At 55.5% G+C, this 17,317-nt stretch overlaps 1 protein-coding gene across 1 annotated transcript in view; it reads right to left on the bottom strand.

The window, feature by feature from the left end:
- The window catches only part of DENND1A (DENN domain containing 1A), a 428,365-nt gene that overhangs the window by 17,646 nt on the left and 393,402 nt on the right, over nt 1–17,317 (bottom strand). The window contains exon 19 of the mRNA XM_025051273.1: nt 2,730–2,818. Within this exon, the coding sequence (XP_024907041.1) occupies nt 2,730–2,818 (89 nt within the window). The remainder of the gene's footprint in view (nt 1–2,729; nt 2,819–17,317) is intronic.

Below are 17,317 nucleotides of genomic sequence, written 5' to 3' on the forward strand. Positions count from 1 at the left end.
GGCGCCATCTTGCTGTCCATCAACTTGACCATCTAACATGCTCTTTGGAAGTGAGAGTTGGGGCCAGAAGTCAGGAGGACCGAGTCCCTCCCTCCGTTTCAAAGATCCCGTATCTCTTTTCTGCCACCTAAGTCCTCCACGCTTCCGATGCGCTTTGACAGTCCCCGTGGAGAGAAAGAGCCGTGATTCAAGAAAATCCAGGCCAGATTAAAGGGCCAGGCACCCATCTGGGTGCCTGACACGGAACCATCCGCAACGAAGGCCCATTAGGACCTGGCTCCTGCCTGCCGGCTTGTCTTCCCGTGTCTCCCAGCACCGCGCTGACAGATTGGTGGAGCTGCTTCTTTCCTCTCCAGAACAATATTTTATGAGGAGTCTGTTTTATTAAAATATTTTCCGCTGGATGCTTCCTGTGTTTCAAGAACTTGGTCTTGCCAGCTGGAGCTGATGACAGTTGAGAAAAACACATCCAAGCGCTGTTGTGACATGGCATTTGGAAGAGCAGGAGCATGTGGGGGGTGGGGCGGCATGGGAAGAGACGCAGGAAGCCACCACCAGGGTTGCACAGGAAATGTCCCTGCCGGACATCGTGGGAGAACAGCTCCCCCCGCCCCCCCACATCCCCCCACCATTACAAAATGTGAACAGAAGCTCTGGGAGTGATGTCCCAAAATGTACCTCTTTATCTCCTGGTGGAGCGGGAGCCACTGTGATGCATGGTCACAGAGAACCCGTCATTTGTTTTCTACGACTGCCAGTTTGCCAACCCAGGAAACGAGCCCCCATGCTCCCCACCGGTTCACGTTAACCCCACACATTTCCTGAACTGAAATCTAAATAAAACGAGGCATATTGCAAAAAGAAACGAAAAAGAACTCCGACACAGTTCTGGTCACCACCAGGAGGACGGGGTTACCAGCCTCTGGCTCTCTGGCCGGCACTGGAGGCTGGAGGCGCAACGCTGGAAACAGACTAAACAGACGTGATCGAGAAGCCCACTCTCCTCTTGGGACCCGGCGACAGACAGGAAATGCTCGCCTGGAGAATGAGGTGGCGTTGGTCTGGGGAGGTTTTGGGAGGTGCAAGGATATTCTAGGTTCGCATTTCAATATCTACAGGCCCATGACCCTGTATTCTGTGCAGTGGCTAAGAGATTTAGCCCAGTTTTAAAGAGCTGGCTTTAAAGAAAAATGACTGATTTCATCCCCTCTAGGGAGAAATCTTCAGGGTCTGAGGAACATGAAGACATTCAGCACTTTCTCCACAAGGGGGCAGTCATCATCCACGCCAGTCCTGGCCAGAGACCAACTCCCCAGGATTCCCACCGTCAGAGCAAAAGTTAAACCTACACCCACCATCAGGAGTCCTCTCTTCCAAACTGTGCATAGCCAAGTATCTCTCAAGACAGACAGACGGATGGACGGGTGGATAAACACACATGCACATGCACAAACACACATCCTCTGTCTCCCACAGCTTTCTGGGCAAGGTGTGAGGGCTGCCTGGGTAGGCTGGTTCTATAACGACACAGCTGTCTCAGCAACACCGAATTGTAAACCAGAGAATCCTGGAAGAGCTGAAGTGTATCGCAACCTCGGTGAGGCCACAGTTCGACATTTCAGAGTCGTTTGGCTGGGGCCCGCCATCTCTTGTAACCCCGAGAACGCTCCCCGAGAACACTTTTGAAAGTAGAGCAGACGTGAAGAGTACTCCCCGCTTCACCCAAGAGACTTCAGCGTCCCTGGGGCAATGTTTTTGGTTCCCTAAACAACCTTAGACCGAGATGGATGGATGCAAAAAACAAAAAAAAAAACAAAAAAAACCCCAAATACACACCCCACAAAAAGCCAAACACACGCCCCACACTTGTCTTCTTCCATGGGGCTGCTGTGAGGATGTTCTACGGTGTGCAGCTGCTGAGTTGTCTGGGCAGAGCCCAAGGGCTGTGTGCCTCAGGGACAACAGGAAGCACCACCTCCCTGGATGGAAGCGGAGGTTCCTCCTCCAGAAGGTGCCACTGTGGATCCGCTGGATGGGGGAAGTATGCTACGTCAAGCCTCACCCCATCCAGGCAGCTCGACCGCTGGCCACTGCTTGTATACCCGCCTCGTCACTTACCTCATCTGTCCACTATCCATCCCACATCCACCCAGCAGGTGACTTGAAGTGGGGGGTGGGGTCCTATGCGAGGTAGAAACCCCAGTGCCTGCCCCCAGGACCTCTGGGTCCGAGGGGAGGTAGAAAAGCAAAGCCATACAACACAGATACTACAGCACAGATGAGCCAGGTGGGGTGGGGCAGTGGGCAGGACAGTCCTCTGTATAAATCTGGCCTCTAGAGACCTCGAGCACCCACGCCCAGGAAGGTGGAGGCCCTCGTTAAGGAGGTCACCTTCTTGACCACGTTCCCAACTCTCCTGCTGACCCCACGGCATAAGGAAAGGCCTGGAACCTCCCTCTGGGCCCGTCCGTGTTCCCTTCAGGCACCACCACCCAAAATCCAGCCCCGGTGCCCAGCTCTGTGGCCTCTGGCGCCTCCCACTGGTGTGACAACTGCTAGCAGAAGGTGCCACTGTGGATCCAGCCCTGCTCCCAGGGGACTTCTTGGCGGAGCACCCTCCTGGGCTGCAGGGAGGCCTTTCGAAGGCCGGGGGATGGGACGTGGACCTCGCCGAGCGCGGGCCTCACTGGTTCCGGCAGACAGATGGGAGGGAAGCGACAGGTACTCACTGCTCAGGGCTGGAGACGGACGTCCTGCGGCCTTCCACTGCCACGTTGCTCTTCGGCCTCTTGACGACATGTGGACGGGGAGGGCGCACCTGGCAAGGGCACAGGGGAAAACCCCCCAAGGAGGAGTGAGGTGGAGAAGCCACGCGGAACCGTCGGAAGATTCGGATAAGTGGCCCCAAATAAACGCTGAGGGATTTTCACGGCACGGGCTGCAAAGGCTCTGATTATGAGAGCGTTGCCTTTGAAAGCACAGCAGACACAAGGACTGGAGGTCTGTGGCCTACTCAGACGGGCGGGGGTCTTCTGAAGAGTTTGGTTCCCTCGTCTGCAAGCAGCGGTCAGGTCCCCTGCCTCCTCGCAGGGCTGCTGTGAGGGTCTGATGACATATTGTCTACATGGGACCTCGAACAAAGAGGCCCTTGGGAATGCTAAGTCCCCACTCACCTTGTTCAAGAACCCGGAAACCGGTCTGGTAAACAAAAAGCTTTCACTCAGACTTTGTTTTTAGGGTACGCGGGCCTATTTTTGTTCTTTTTACAACAGAATTACAAGATACTTATTTTCCTCTCTTAATGGAAGGAGTGAGTGGGAAGCAAATAACAGCATCGGAGAGTGCCAGAAAAATCACCTTCTGGTGCCCAGAGCATCCCTCCGCAGTGCCCCTGAGCAGGGCTCCGCCCGGATGCCACACACCCCTGGTGACTGCTGCATGCTCGGTGTGGACCCAGCTTGAGAACTGGGGGTGGGTGTGACAGTGAAGCACGCGGCTTCCTAACCCGCAGACAGGCTGCAGTGTTTTTTTCTCCGATCTGCTGCCACCGAAAGCCAAGACTGGGGCCCGCTGGAATAGACACCCCTTCTCCAGCAGAGCCCACGATGGGAATTAGGCTGAGAATCTCTCGGGGCCCCTAGAAAGGATACTCATTCAGTCCAATCAACATTACATGGCTTTAAATCTGGCACCATAATCTCTGACCATTCCTGATGACAGAGAACTAAGCGAAGACAGTCTACCTGTGAGTTTCATTGCCAATAAAAACGCCTGAGCATCCAGATTGAGAGGGCCTGCCCTCTCTCTGCAGACAAGGGACCAAGTAGAAACTGTCACAATGGCTCAGGGCTCAGATAGGACAGGAAAGGGAGCATACATGCTCCATTTCTTGCCGGCTCTATTCCCTGACCCCGCCCCCCCAGCAATTTGTAGGTGACACAGTACAATGGCTTAGAAACACAGATTACAGAAGTTGGCTGCATAAAAGACAAGTCTTTATAGAGTCGGACCAAGTCCTCAGGTCTCTGAACATCTGATCTAACCAGTTTTTCCTGTGGAGTGGCCAGTCTGACCTAAGCCTCGTCTGGCAACTCAGAGACGTGGGAAAACAAACAAACAAAAAACCCAAAAAGCCAAATGCAGCCCACCAAACTTGTTGTCTTCTATGGGGCTGCTGTGAGGATCCACAGGGAAAGCGCCAGCATGGGGTCTGGCACATGGTACGGCTCCATAAATGCTCACCTTGCTTCTCCGTGAGCTCGGCAACAACAAAAGGAAGCCTGGGGAGGGGTGTCTCTGAATCAGAACACGCCGTTTGTGATGGGCTTACCCTCGCCTAGCATCCTGTGCAGGGCCTGGAATCCGAGCGGTCCCTCAGCGAGATTTTTAGAAACCAACGAATGCTGTTGCTTGGAATCTCAGAAGTGCTTAACAATGTTGCTATTATTATCATTGTTATTAGAACAGTGCCTGCCGCAAAGAAGACATCCAGTCACCATTTGCTGGATACGCGAATGGATACACCCCCGTCCATTCTACCTGTGAACTGGTTTCCTGGACTTTCCCGGACCAGAGCCAGAGGCAGCTGGTAATCAGGATCACCTGGCTGGAATGCTCCCCCAGACTTTTCGCCACCAAGGCGGTGTGCGGTGGGGACCCTGGAGCATCTCTGCCCTGTCCCCGAGGTCCTGGGGTGGGGGTTTCAGGAAAGGGCAGACATTAAGGCCTGTCCGCCTGTCCTTGCACATGGCTGCTCCTTGCTACAATAAAGTCGGGTTAGGAATGTGAACTTGTGGCTGAAATGGGGGGATTAAGTTTGTGGCAACTTCGACTGAACTTGCAACGTGGTGAAACATGGGGAAAAAGAACAACAGAGCTAATTAGAGGAGCTGAGCTGTCAGAGTGCCATTGAATGGCTCAGCGCCAACAAACAAAAGGAATGGGCTGGCAATCAGCAGGATCGATGGAGAAGACTGCTTCATTAGGGATGATAAAACAGACAGAGCAGGAGAGGGAGGGGCGGGGAGGGGAGCAGGGAGGCAGGGGAGGCAGGGGCGGGAGAGAAAGGCACGAGAGACCTGCGGACAGTCAGTCACCCCCACCGGTGCAGGCACACCCAGAGTCACACACACCTGATTGGTGCAGACAAAGCCAGACACAAAATCATACTCACAGACAACCATCCAGAGACACACAGAGGCCTCGAGACACCAACATACACACAGTCTCACAAATACTCACGGAAGCAGACACACACACAAGGTAAAGACACATGCACAAATCTCTCTCTCTCTCTCTCTCTCTCTCTCTCTCTCTCTCTCTCACACACACACACACACACACACACACACACACACGGCCGCAGACCTACAGTTAGAGCCGCAACCAGGCACAGACACAGAGAGACAAAACGGTTTAATTAAGCCCGAATCACAAGACGATGCAGACAACTGGCCCGTCATATTTCAGCGATCACATTCGTCTTTCTAGGGTGCTTAGGAAGGGGGTGGGGTGCTGGGGGATGAGGAAAGAAACCACATGCACGCACAACAGCTACGGCCCCACCAGTGTTAGGATCCCAGCAGTGCCAGGGGAGAAAATGCTAAACAGGGATTTTGAGCTCTGTTCATGGGGACTTGAGGGGAAAGTTGGGAAACCAGCCAATTCCCCACCGGATTTAAAACCTGAGAAATCTAAGTCGGCAGGGTTAAATGTGTATTGAATACAAAAGCACTGAGTACATTTGATTTTAATGGTGAGCAAGAAATAATAAATACAGAGCTTATAAAGTGCTTCGCATGCAGCCAAGCACAGCCCCGCTCTCCCCTGCACACCCCGACCCGTTCCCCTCGGCCCACCAGACACTGGCGAGGCTTTCTTCTGCTCTTTCCCCTTTCTTCTTTTTAAAAACAAAATCTAAATCCTCTGGTACCCTCTGAACTCCAGCCACAGGTGCCAGGCTCTAGAGCTCTTTCCAGAAAGGCTGAGTGGCCAGCCCCCGACGCTACCACCATCCTGGGCCAACGGCTGCACTTACGTCCAGAATGTCCGCGGCTAGGTGAGCCGGCAAAGCCCGGCTGGGGGCCAGCGGCTCCTGACATGGGAGCTTGTCCGACTGTCCCTCTTCGAGGCCCCTGAGGGGGTCCACACCCCATGTCTCACGGGTTTTCCCTGAGTGTGCAATGGCGCCCACCAAACGTGTCTGCATGACTGCATCAGAGGGAAAAGGCACCGCGCCCGCCACAGGGAGAGAGTACAAACCTCCCAAGATCCCCGAATCAGTCCCACAGCGACTCTGCTTGGCAGAAGTGGGTGTATGTGCACGCGTTATGCCAGGGATGGTGCTAGGTACGATGCATACTGGCCTCATCACCCTCACCAGGTAGGTGCTGCTAAACCCATTTTACGGATGATGAAACTGAGGCTCAGAGAAGGTAAGCATCTTGCCCAAGTCACACAGCCAGGAAGTGACCAAGCTGACTCAGACCGGGGCAGGCCTCCCAGACGTCCAAACCTAGGAGAACTGGTTCTGCCGGCACCCTGCCTCTTCAGCGCCAGGTAACCCAAGGCGGGCGCAGCCCGGAGTGCTGGGCTAGTCGCCTCGTGCACTGGAGTAGCGGCAGGCTCCTCCCGGGGCACGGTGTCCGTGCCCAAGTCTTCAGCTGCCAGGTGATGCGGCTACCTCCCCATCCACTCCCCGCACGAGTCCCTACGCTGGTGACACAACACAGAGCCCACGGCAGCTGGGGAGACACCCAAGGGGAGACACCCTGACCCGGATCGTGCTCTAAGGGAGTCCCTGCCTGCCTTGGGTCCCAGGTCTCCATGGGGAATTTGGAGCGCTACCCATTGGGTGGCTCTGCCTCAAGGAGAGGCTGCCTGGTGAGCAGCGAGGTGGTGCAGAGGCGGGCTCAATGGCCAGCTTGGCCTCTTATTTGTCGCTTTAGTTCCGGCTGCAAGTTAAAGAAACAGCATCTGTGCCTCCCTTGAGCTGTTGTACAGACAAGTGGGACAGCAATTATACGAGAGCCCGGCACAGTCCCAGGCACAAAGAAAATGCTCAGACAATGCTAATTCTCTTCACCCCTGTGGCCCTGCCAGGCCCTAACTCTGCCCTAGAGATTCGACAGGGAGCCCGCCGACTACTGATTGTTTTTCCCTCGACGGAAGGCTTTACCCCAGGACTTCATACTAAGATGGACTCCATGGAAATGGAGGTAGAGGGCCCAGGGAGTCTGGTACGCTGGAGAGACCGCAGGTGCTAGGGTCTGGTGACCTCTACCTGCGGTTGTTGGGCATCTGCTTTCTCATCTCTGAAATGGGTAGAGACAGTGACAACTTCACAGAGTGCCTGTGAGGCCCAACCGGATCACGTGCCTGGGAATGATTTGCTGACCAGAAACATCCTGGGCAAGTGATGGTTATTAAGAAACCGTGTCATTCTTTAGAAGCTGTACGATTTAAAAACCTGTTAAGAACCGCTTCTGTGTGCCAGGCACCGTGCCAGGTACTGTACAGATGTCGTCTATGTTCATTCTCACAAAACCCTCAGTGAATGAGGGTTTATTACAGAGAGAGACGTGAGCTCAGAGAGCTTCAGCACTTGTCCAAAGTCACACAGCTTTGGTATTCAAGCCTAGCGACATCTACACCCCAAAGCCGTGTTGCTAATGAGTACTGGAACTCTCGCTGAATGACACGGTTTGACCCAGAAGGGGCTGCCTGTCCCCCGAAGTGCTTTCTTTGTGCAGTTTGTGCCTTCCTTCCAGTGACAGTAAGCAGGAAGCAGAAACATCCTGTCCCCTTGACAGCTGTGCTGGGTAACTGTTGGCCTGGGTAACAGGACAGATCCGCCACACGGAGCAGGAAGCAGAAACATCCCGTCCCCTTGACAGCTGTGCTGTTGGCCTGGGTAACAGGACAGATCCGCCACACGCGGCTGGGACTGTGCAGCCTCATGACAGCCACAGGTGAAGTCATCTAAATGCCCCCAACCCTCACCTTAGCCCTCTCGCTCTCACACATGGTAGGGAAGGGAAGGAAGAAAGTACCCTGGAACCTTCCGACATCTATGCAGAGGGCAGCCGTGCTGGGTGTGCATGCCGAGGATTACAAACAGACGCGTTCGGCCTGGCCGCTTGCACCCCTGGCTGCCGCACCTTTCCAAGATGGAGCTGGACGTGTGCACTGGAGAGGGCAGGAGGGGGTTGGGACGCCCTTTTGGGGGAACCCTGAGGGCAGCTGGGTGGGGCTCTGACGCCCTTGGCTTGGCTGCAGGAGCAGCGGCCGCTCTGAACGAGAGACAGAAGCTCCTCTCTTGGTAAACGGCCACCACCACACGGTCCTGCAAGTTTCCCCTTGAAAGGAACCTGCTAACGGTATCATGCCTTGGCGTGTAAGTCTGGCCTTACAAGGAAAATGACCTCACGGAGGCCGAAAACGGGACCCGCACCCGTGTTTTCCCACAGCTCTTCTCTGTAAAAAAAAAAAACCACGGCTGGGTCTCCCTCTCTCTCTCTCACCCGTCCCTTCTCAGGTGCTGGTGGGCTTCTCATGTCACCCCGCGGTTCCACCTCGCGTGGAGTGTCACGTGGGAAGGTGAGCGCCACGTGAGGCCTGCCAGGAGGAGCACCTGTCACCATCTGAACCGAGGCCACACTCTCGGGCGCAGCCTCTGTCCTCGGGAGGAACATCACATGCACTTGCAAACCCCGTTCGGGCAGGAACGAGAGCCCAGCGGCCAGGCCAGGATTCCGTGGCCTTGGCGAGATGAGGCAGTTAGGGCAAGGCTTTAGCGCTCACTGGCTAGACACGTGGCTCCACCTGGGAGGTCCACGCCCAGGCTGCACCCCCGGCAAACGCACCACACAGCGCCCCCCGGTGACCTACAGCTAGCTCTGGCCTGCAAGTCCCTGAACCGATTCACAAAAAAAAAAAGGAGAGAGAAGCCCAGAAAAATGCAAGTTCCAGTTCATGCCACGCAGAGAGGGAAGCTGGAAACCCCAATCCCAGGTTTTCTTTGCAAGGCAGCTGAGTTCAAACCCCCGAGGTTTAGTCAGGCGGGGACAGCGGCCCAGGCAGTGTTAGGGGGGCGGGCAGAACCAGCGGCTACTCACGGGCCTCGAGCGCTGGATCTTGGGAGGCGGCGGGCGAGTGGGACGGAGTCTCTGTGGCTGCATTAAAGCGAAACTTAAAACATCAGTGCAAACCGAGATGGTCTGATGCATCTGCACACGCGGCTTGAGGGCAAGCATCCAGGACCCCCAGCCAGAGCCAGAGGGCTGTCCGCGACGCACGCCTCTTCCCCGGCTCCACATCGGCTGGTCAATGGGTCCTGAGCGTCCCATTTCTGAGGCCTCCCCTCTGCCAAGTCTTTCGTTCTGGCCTCACCTCTGGCCCGGATCGCTGTAATCACCTGCCAACAGGTGCCCTTGCCTGGATCCCCTCCCGCCGCTCTGCACACAGGCCGAAGGGCTCCTCCAAAGGGCAACGTGGCCATGCTGTGCCCCAGCTTTGAGACCTCGGCTGCAGCCCCTGCTCCAGTCCTTGGACGAAGGCGCGACAAGGGCCTGGGCTGGCATTCCAAGTTCTCCGAGACCTGGGTTCTGCCGTGTCCCACACAGATCCTCCCCCACCTTCGCCCATGCTCACCCTGGCAGACCCCCAAACGGCCCTGGCCTCTCTCATTTCTTGCCTGCCCTCTGCATGGGATGACCTACCCCATCCTGATCTGTCTGGCAAATGTTTACCTGTCCTTTAAGGCTCTGCCCAGGTCAGATGCTGCCTTTCTGTGCTCCCTGCTACAGGGGACTTAACCTCCAACACAAAGTATCTGCCCCACCCCCCTTCTCCCCATTATCTTTCAAATGTTCATTTCCTTGAGGGAGTTCATCCCTGGGCCTTGGAAGAAAATACGTGCTCAATAAATATGGGATGAACAAATAAAATTTGTACAAAACGCTTGGCTTTTGAGATCAGGACGTGAATAAAAAACAACAGAGCACACACCCCTTGGCTCTGCTCTCAAATCCTGTATCTTGAAAGTCCAGCTTTGTCTTTTCAGTGGCCTGACCATCCAGATACCCCGAACAGTGCAGGAGACGGGCGGGCAGGGCAGGGAGTGAAAGGCCACACTAGCCTGTGACCTCAGACCCTCGGCAAACCCCGGGAGGCTTCCAGTTGGTTCCTGCCCATCTAACCACGCGGGTCACGAAGGTCCATCATCATCGACAAAGTCTAGACCTGCACTACCCAGGAGCTAACGGCCACATGTGGCGAGTCCAAATTAAGACATACTGTATAAGTATAAAACACACAGTGGACTTCAGGGGCTTCGTTTAAAAAAACGTAAAATGTTTCATCAATTTGTAGTATTGATTATGTTGAAATAAAAATATTTTGGACAGGTGGGTTAAACATATTAGAAATCTATGTGTGACCGCCATGGGTGGCTCCCATGACACCTCCCTCAGACAGAGCGTCAGAGCTTCGGTTGTTTGGAGGGACCCTTCAGAGAGCAAACCTGCCTTCAACGGCTCGTTCTCCGAACTCGATTCCTGGAGGGTAAGCGCTAGCTCAGGTGTCCCTGGATCCCTGGCCCCCGAGAGGCCCTGTCAGGGTGCCCTGAGGGGAAAGCGAGCCGAGGCACTCGGAGGAGAAGTGGGGTCCTCACCGCACACTGAGAGCTCGTCTGGATGGAAGTGCACTTCGGCTCCCCAGATCCGGTGCCATCGGTGGGGCGTGTGGGCCGACCCGTGCTCAGTGAGCCTCCTCCTATCAGAGGCCACCGGAGGTTGAGGATGCCACCCACCAAGGCAAGACTGGCGGCCCACGGAGCCATGCTTCTCCTCCTTCATGGCTCGCAGGATACATGAGGGGCAAAAGGGGATAAAGCCCCCGAGCCGGCACGGCCCCTCAGGAGGAAAGTTCGAGGACAGGGAGAGGGGACCGCCCTCCGCGGAGGCACCGGCTGCGGCCCCCATCCAGACGCCCTTTCTCCCCTTGTGCGTGGCCACTCTACTTCTGGGTGACCAGCTTCTCCGGCCCTCTCTGCTTGTCACCTCTGACCTGGTCATTTCCCTTCTTGCTGGCAGGTGTGGCAGTGTGGCAGAGTGCTCAGGAAGTGGCCTCTGGGGTCAGTCTCAGACTGAACCCCAGCCTCCCACTCACGCTCTGCGTTCCTCTGGGCCCACGATTAAGCCATTTGAGCCTTCATTTCCCCATCTGGACAAGCAGGTAATGGCCCTCCCCGCCCAGGGGGCTGTTGGGAAGACTCAATGGGATGATGTTCGCGAAGATGTCCCCACAGTGCTGCCAGGAGACATCAGCAGCTGTCACCACGAGCAGGTTTCCCTGCCTCCAGCTTCTCCCCCTCCCAATCCGTCTTCTACGTGCGTTCCAGAGTGGACTCAAATAAAACACGTGCCTGGTCATGTCACTTGCCAGCTTAAATCACCTCAGTGGAAAACTGGCATCTCCCAAGGTACCTTCTGAGAATCGCCATCCTGGGAGAGGCACTGAACGGAGGGAGAAAAGGGGGTTCCCCGGCCAGACAAGTCTGGGAGATGCTGTTTTCCTGCTTTCAGAGATTCACAATGCCTGTTAGCACGGTAAAGGAAACCTTTGCAATAAAAATATCCACCCCGAACAGGCAAAATCCTATTAACTCTTTTTCTTAAATGTCCGATTTCCTCAATTTATTTGTATACAGATGCACTTACGCTATATAACACCCATTAATATCCCCCTAATTGCCCGAAGCCCTCCAGATTCTGGACCCCTCCCCTGAACCTCTGCAACTTCACCTGTAGCACACCCCACCCTCGGCGTGGCTTCCCGCCCAGCCCTGCTCACCCACTTGCTCTCCCTGAATGCCTCGTGCATTCTTGTGCGTCCATGCTGGCCCCCACGCCTGAAATGCCCTTTCCGTTAGTCTCACCCTTGGTGCTTCTTATTCACCCTTTGCAGCCTCGAGTGCCGCCCCAATTCCCTAAGCAGCGCGGGTCAGGTGTTCCCTCAGCCCCTGTGTATTCAGAGCACACAGGCTGTTAATGATTAACTCACTTGTCTCATTTCTCCATTTCTCCTGGGGTCTAGTACAGTACTAGGTACATAACAGCTGCACAGCAAATGACTGGTTTTTGGCGGAAGCTTCCTGGCACACGTAGAAACAACAAATGCTAGTTCTCCAGGTCCCGTCATTAACTTCTCTCCCTTCGATTACCGTCAGGAAGTCTTGGTTCTTTAGCAACTGAATTTATAAATGGTGGGAGGAGAGCAGCCCCTGGACCGCAGCCAACCTAGAAGCCAGCAGTTAACCAGGGGGACTTAACGATACCACGAAAGGGTCATGTGGCACAAACGTCCTTAGTGTGCCCACGAGGGCCCCACTGCAGGGACGCGGGTGTGTGACGGCACTGCCCCAGGCCCAGGCCCAGGCCCAGGCGGACACGCTGCCGTGAGGAGGCTTCTGCCTCCTGGAGGGTAAACAGTGGGGCTGCGGGGCTGTATTTCCCGTGTTTCCCAAACATGCTGGGGCGGGATGACCACTGAGGACTCAGGTTGGGGAGAGCTGAGTACTCTGAGGACCATGAGCATGCACAGGGGTGAGTGGTGGTGATCTGGGTGGGAAGACGGGGTGAAGAGAGAAGCCAGGGAAGAATCGACCCAACACACCACTTTCCAGAACACAGCCCCCAGGGGCTTGGGAAGCCAAACATGGGACTGACTGACTGTGGGGACCGTGACAGTGTGTGTGTGTGTGTGTGTGTAGGGGGGGCACTGAGAAGACCGCAGAGCTGGCCAGGACTCAGTGAAAGCCATTTCGGTGACTAGGGGCACCCCCTCTCTGTGTGCCCCCCAGGGCAGAGACCCACTGCGTTCTCCTCTGCACCCCAACCCACAGCCCAGGGCTGGCATGAGCTTGTTCATCTCGTCCCACAGTCCTGGTGACAGGGAGCATGCCTTTCCATGGACAAAGAAGCAGACCCGCTCAAGGCTCCCACTTGGTAAAGGGGAGAGCTGGGAGCGGGTCTCGGGGCCTCCTGACTGTGAATCTGGTGCTTTTCCCACCGCTGGAAAAGGCAGTGGCTAAACCAGAGGGGCTTAAAGCAGAAGCAGAGAACGAAGAGGTCCAGGCACCTTTGTACAGAAATCACATTACACGTGGCCCCCAATTTCCCCGCAGGATTGAAACGCGCTACATCGATGGCGGTTTCTTAAGTGAGTTCAAAAAGGCTGGGCCCTCAGCAATCTTTTCCTTCTAAGAGACCCGTTCCACAATTCATCTGGCACTTCCTGAGCTCAGCTGTGGCGGGGCTGGGGTTTTTCCACCATCAACACAAGTGGCTACCGTCTTGAAGGTCATGTCTAGCGGGGGAAGCAGATTCACTCTCGCAGGTGGAAGGATTCTCCCGTGTAAATTTATGGAACAACTACTTGGGGCCAGGGCCCGGGAATCAGAAGGCACAGCCTTTGTCCTTAAGGGATGCATGGTCTAATGGGATCTGACCCACATCGCAGAAAAATAGCTTTCTTGAGAGTACGCAAAGTATTTGGGCTAAAACCCAAGAAATACACATTGGGTTAGAAAGACAGGTTCACGTCTTGGCTGTCACCGTCCAGCTGAGTTCAGTGTTGGCTCTACCGCTCGGACGAGTAGTGTCACCGAAGTCTCAGTTACCTCTTCTGCAAAACAGAAATAACTCTTGGGTCACAAGCCCTGGTGTGAGGGTGCTACGGGATGCAATTCAGCTGTGTGAGCCTCTGGCCCGGCATCCTGATGAGGAACGGGGACCGTCCGATCCTCTGTCCTCCCACTGGACACAAAATCTTCCCAGAAAAGTCCTGTGGATGTTACGAGTGAACTGTCAGCCAGGCACTGTGGAAGGAGACTGGGTTTTAATAGTGATCTCTTCTATTTATATGATGTGCTTTCCTTTCAAAGCGTTTCTACTTCTCCTCTTTCCTTTGAGCCTCATATCCCCTGGTGAGGCAAGTTAGAGAAGAATTATTTCCTTACTATAGAGACAGGAAACAGGAGGCCCAGAGAGGTTAAAGGACTACTATGAGGTCACACAGCCAGTAGCAGGAACTAAAACAAGCAGGGATTCTCAGCCCATTGTGCTATCCCTGTCAACCCGAATTTCCAAAGTCATCTGGAATCTTTTCCGAAAAGGTTTTTCTAATCCTTGTCCCTTCGGAAGTTAGAATCTGTCGTTTGAGATCTGTGCCTTAGAAAAAAGGCTGGCAAGAGAGGATGACTGACGTGATGATTCCCTTCCTTAGTTGAGATCTTTCCAGTGCTTTACGAGGCACGTGATTCATGTGTTTGTTCATTTAACAACCAGTGAAGGATGCTCTGCACAGGCTCATTCATGAACCGCCCTGCAGAGGGGTGCCGAGGCCTGTGAGGGTACAAAGGAGGGGCTCTTCTACCAGATGGGGGTGGTAGGGAGTTCAGGTGCCCGGTACAGGGGAACCACAGTGGTCCGACAAGACTAGAGTGAGGGTGACTATGATGGGACAGGTTGGAGCCTTAGAGGGGCTGGCGGGGGGTCACATAATATAGGGCCTTGAATGCCCGGCTACGAAGTGTGGATTTTCTCAGGCGGGAAGGGGCACGTCCGAGGCCTTGGTGTCCTTGGTGCAGAAGACGGATGGGTGGGTTCCTAAGGACACACCCTTCCAGACACCGGCACCTGCCCTGGCCTCCACGTTGTCAACTCACCGCCCCTGACCACGTGACTGCTGGAAGCCGAGACCACCAGGCTAAGCCTGAGCATGTGATTGACGTGGATGTCCCGGAGAAGAGAGGAACTCTGTGGCCTCTGCCTGGCCCTCCGCGTTTATGTCTGTCAGCCATGCGGGCCAGGTGAGGATGCTCATTGGACATGAAACCCACATTTATCAGGACAGCATCTGATTTGCAGTTAATTTGTTGATGCAGCAAAATACATTGTTTCCAAAAGGTCAGGAGGGGAAGCTGTGTTGGAATATCAACTTAATTACCTGGGCAGCATGGAGGAGCCGGCGCCCTGTGTGGGCTGCAGGGTGGAAAATGCTCCACTGCCAGACGCGGAGCGCAGTGTGTGCAGGGGTGGGGTGGGTGAGAGACGGAGGGCCGCCTACTCAGTGCCAGAGCCACAGCCCTTCCTGCCTGCCAAGTGCCTGGTGCCTAAGCAGCCCGGGGATCCCCATGCTGGAATGAGGGGACGTGAAGACCTGCCCAGGGTCACGCAGAGCAGCAGATGACAGGCCTTCGGAAGAGGGTCAAAGAGCTGTCCCAAAGACCCCGCAGGCTGGGGCAAGGGTCCTGTGACGGACGTGGGTCCTGTTTAGGAGCCAGCACAAGGATTTACGCAGTCCCTAGGGAGGTTACACCTTGGTCTGTCGCTCCAACATCCCCATGTCACTAAGCAGGCTCAGGGCGGGGGGCGGTGGTGCTTCCTAAGGCCACACAGGTGAAATGTCCAAGTCAGTAGTGAGACAGGCCAGATCCCAGCCAGGGACTGTGAGGTGGGGAAGGAGGCAGAAGAGCACAGATGCCTGAGGACACAGGGACCAATCAGTTCCACTGAGAGACCAAGGGCTGTGCACACAAAGCTTGGGGTGGGGAGGCAGCCGGGACCCCGAAACGCCCCTTTTGGAGGGCTGGAGAAGGTAGGGTGTGCCCAGTGGCAGCTGGAAGCATGAGAGAGCTGGCCTCCGAGGCTGGCCTCAAAGGGGGTCTCAAATCCTTTGTGTCTGAATGGTGTTCTGCATTGTCCCTTTCCTGGCAGACTCCTGTCTAGCCCACATGGAGGATGGCTGTGGTGACCCTGATGGGGAAGCTGGACAGATGCTGGCGATTTCTCTGCCCCAGGGACGTGCCCCAACCAGATATGCTGCCAGGGATGCAGAGAGTCTAAGAGAAAATTCACAATTAAACTCTGTCACTGCTTAACGCAGAAAGAGTTCACCTGGTTAATTTTCCTGGCTCGTAGCCAGATCAGTGCTCTGACCTGTGCATGAAACGCCCCGGTTGGGAGAGGAAGACAAAGCTTTCTGTTGCTTTACAAAGGGCCTCTGGGCTGAGAGCAAGGCTCCTCTAACTCCTCGGGACTGGAAAGCCGCTATTATGCAAGGTATGGAAATAAAAGAGGGCTTCTTTTGAAATGCCTCCGAAAAGGAGTGTATTGAAGCCATATTTGTGTGGAGTGTTTCCTTTGAAAGGCCCAACTAGCTCTCTTGGGCACAGCTCTCGCCTGTCCCCCAAGTCCCGTCATTATCTCTAGTCCTCTCTGTCCAGCCTCGACAGAGCCGGTCCTGCTTGTTGGGGAGGATCAAATGCTCGCCTCTGCTTCAGAGCTTCGGCGAGGATGGCTGGGGAAGAGTGGGTGCTCGAGGCCCACAGCCCTCGCTCTGAGTCAGCAGCACTGGGCAGGGCCCCGGGCCCCCAGCGGGCAACCTGGGACCGAGGAGCCCTGACACACCTGCAGAGGTAACTCGAAGCTCCAGGCTGTTCCCTGGAGGGGCGCTTCTTGTGACACTGCAGAGGTTGGGCTTGTGCACCATCGTGGCCTAGTCAGACGCTGCCGTCCTGCCCATGCAGGATGAGGAGGCGGTGCTGCTTCACGGGAAGGGGAGGCTGGAAGGGGCCCTCGTCTCAGAGCGCCTTTGATGGGCCAGGTGTCACTTGGAATATCCCGGTCAGTCTTAAAACTCTGGTGAGAGGCTCTAGCATGATCTCCCCTCTCCAGCTGGGGAAATGAAGCCCCCCTCCCCGGTTCGCCAGGTGGGGTGGCCTTTGTCTTCGGTAGGTGGTCAGTTCCGATACGCCCTGCCCCTTGCCATCCAGAGGCACCGTCTGTGGTGGGGAGGGGGAGGGGCTCAGGACTGAAGGTGGGCCTCGAAGAAAAGCCGCTGCACCTGCTGTTGGGCCTGTAAGCCAGCGTCTCTGGAGAGGGTGTGCTTAGGATTCAGTTGACCCAACAAGTCACCTCGCGAGGCCGTGCTCGCAGGCTGGGCCTGGGCGCTTTCTGTGCGGTGAGTGCCGAGCTGAGAGACGCTCGGTCTGGGCCTGAAGAGCAGCGCATTCTTCCCGATGTTGACAGCAGTAGTATTTTGTAGTGGTGCCGGTTAATTTGTAGTGGCATTTGTGGTTTGAAGCCTTGTCAAGATCCCTGATTACTTCCCGTGCAAGGAGCTGGGCTGACGGGAAAGTTCACATGCCGAACAAAAGCAGCGAGGCAGCTGTGCGGGAAGAGGCCGCGGGGGGGCTGGGTGACCCTGGCACTTGGGGGCCGGAGGGGGGGGGAGGAGGAGGGCCGGCGGTGGG

This window comes from Pteropus alecto, unplaced genomic scaffold (genome assembly GCF_000325575.1).
Source record: "Pteropus alecto unplaced genomic scaffold, ASM32557v1 scaffold67, whole genome shotgun sequence".
NCBI lineage: Eukaryota > Metazoa > Chordata > Mammalia > Chiroptera > Pteropodidae > Pteropus > Pteropus alecto.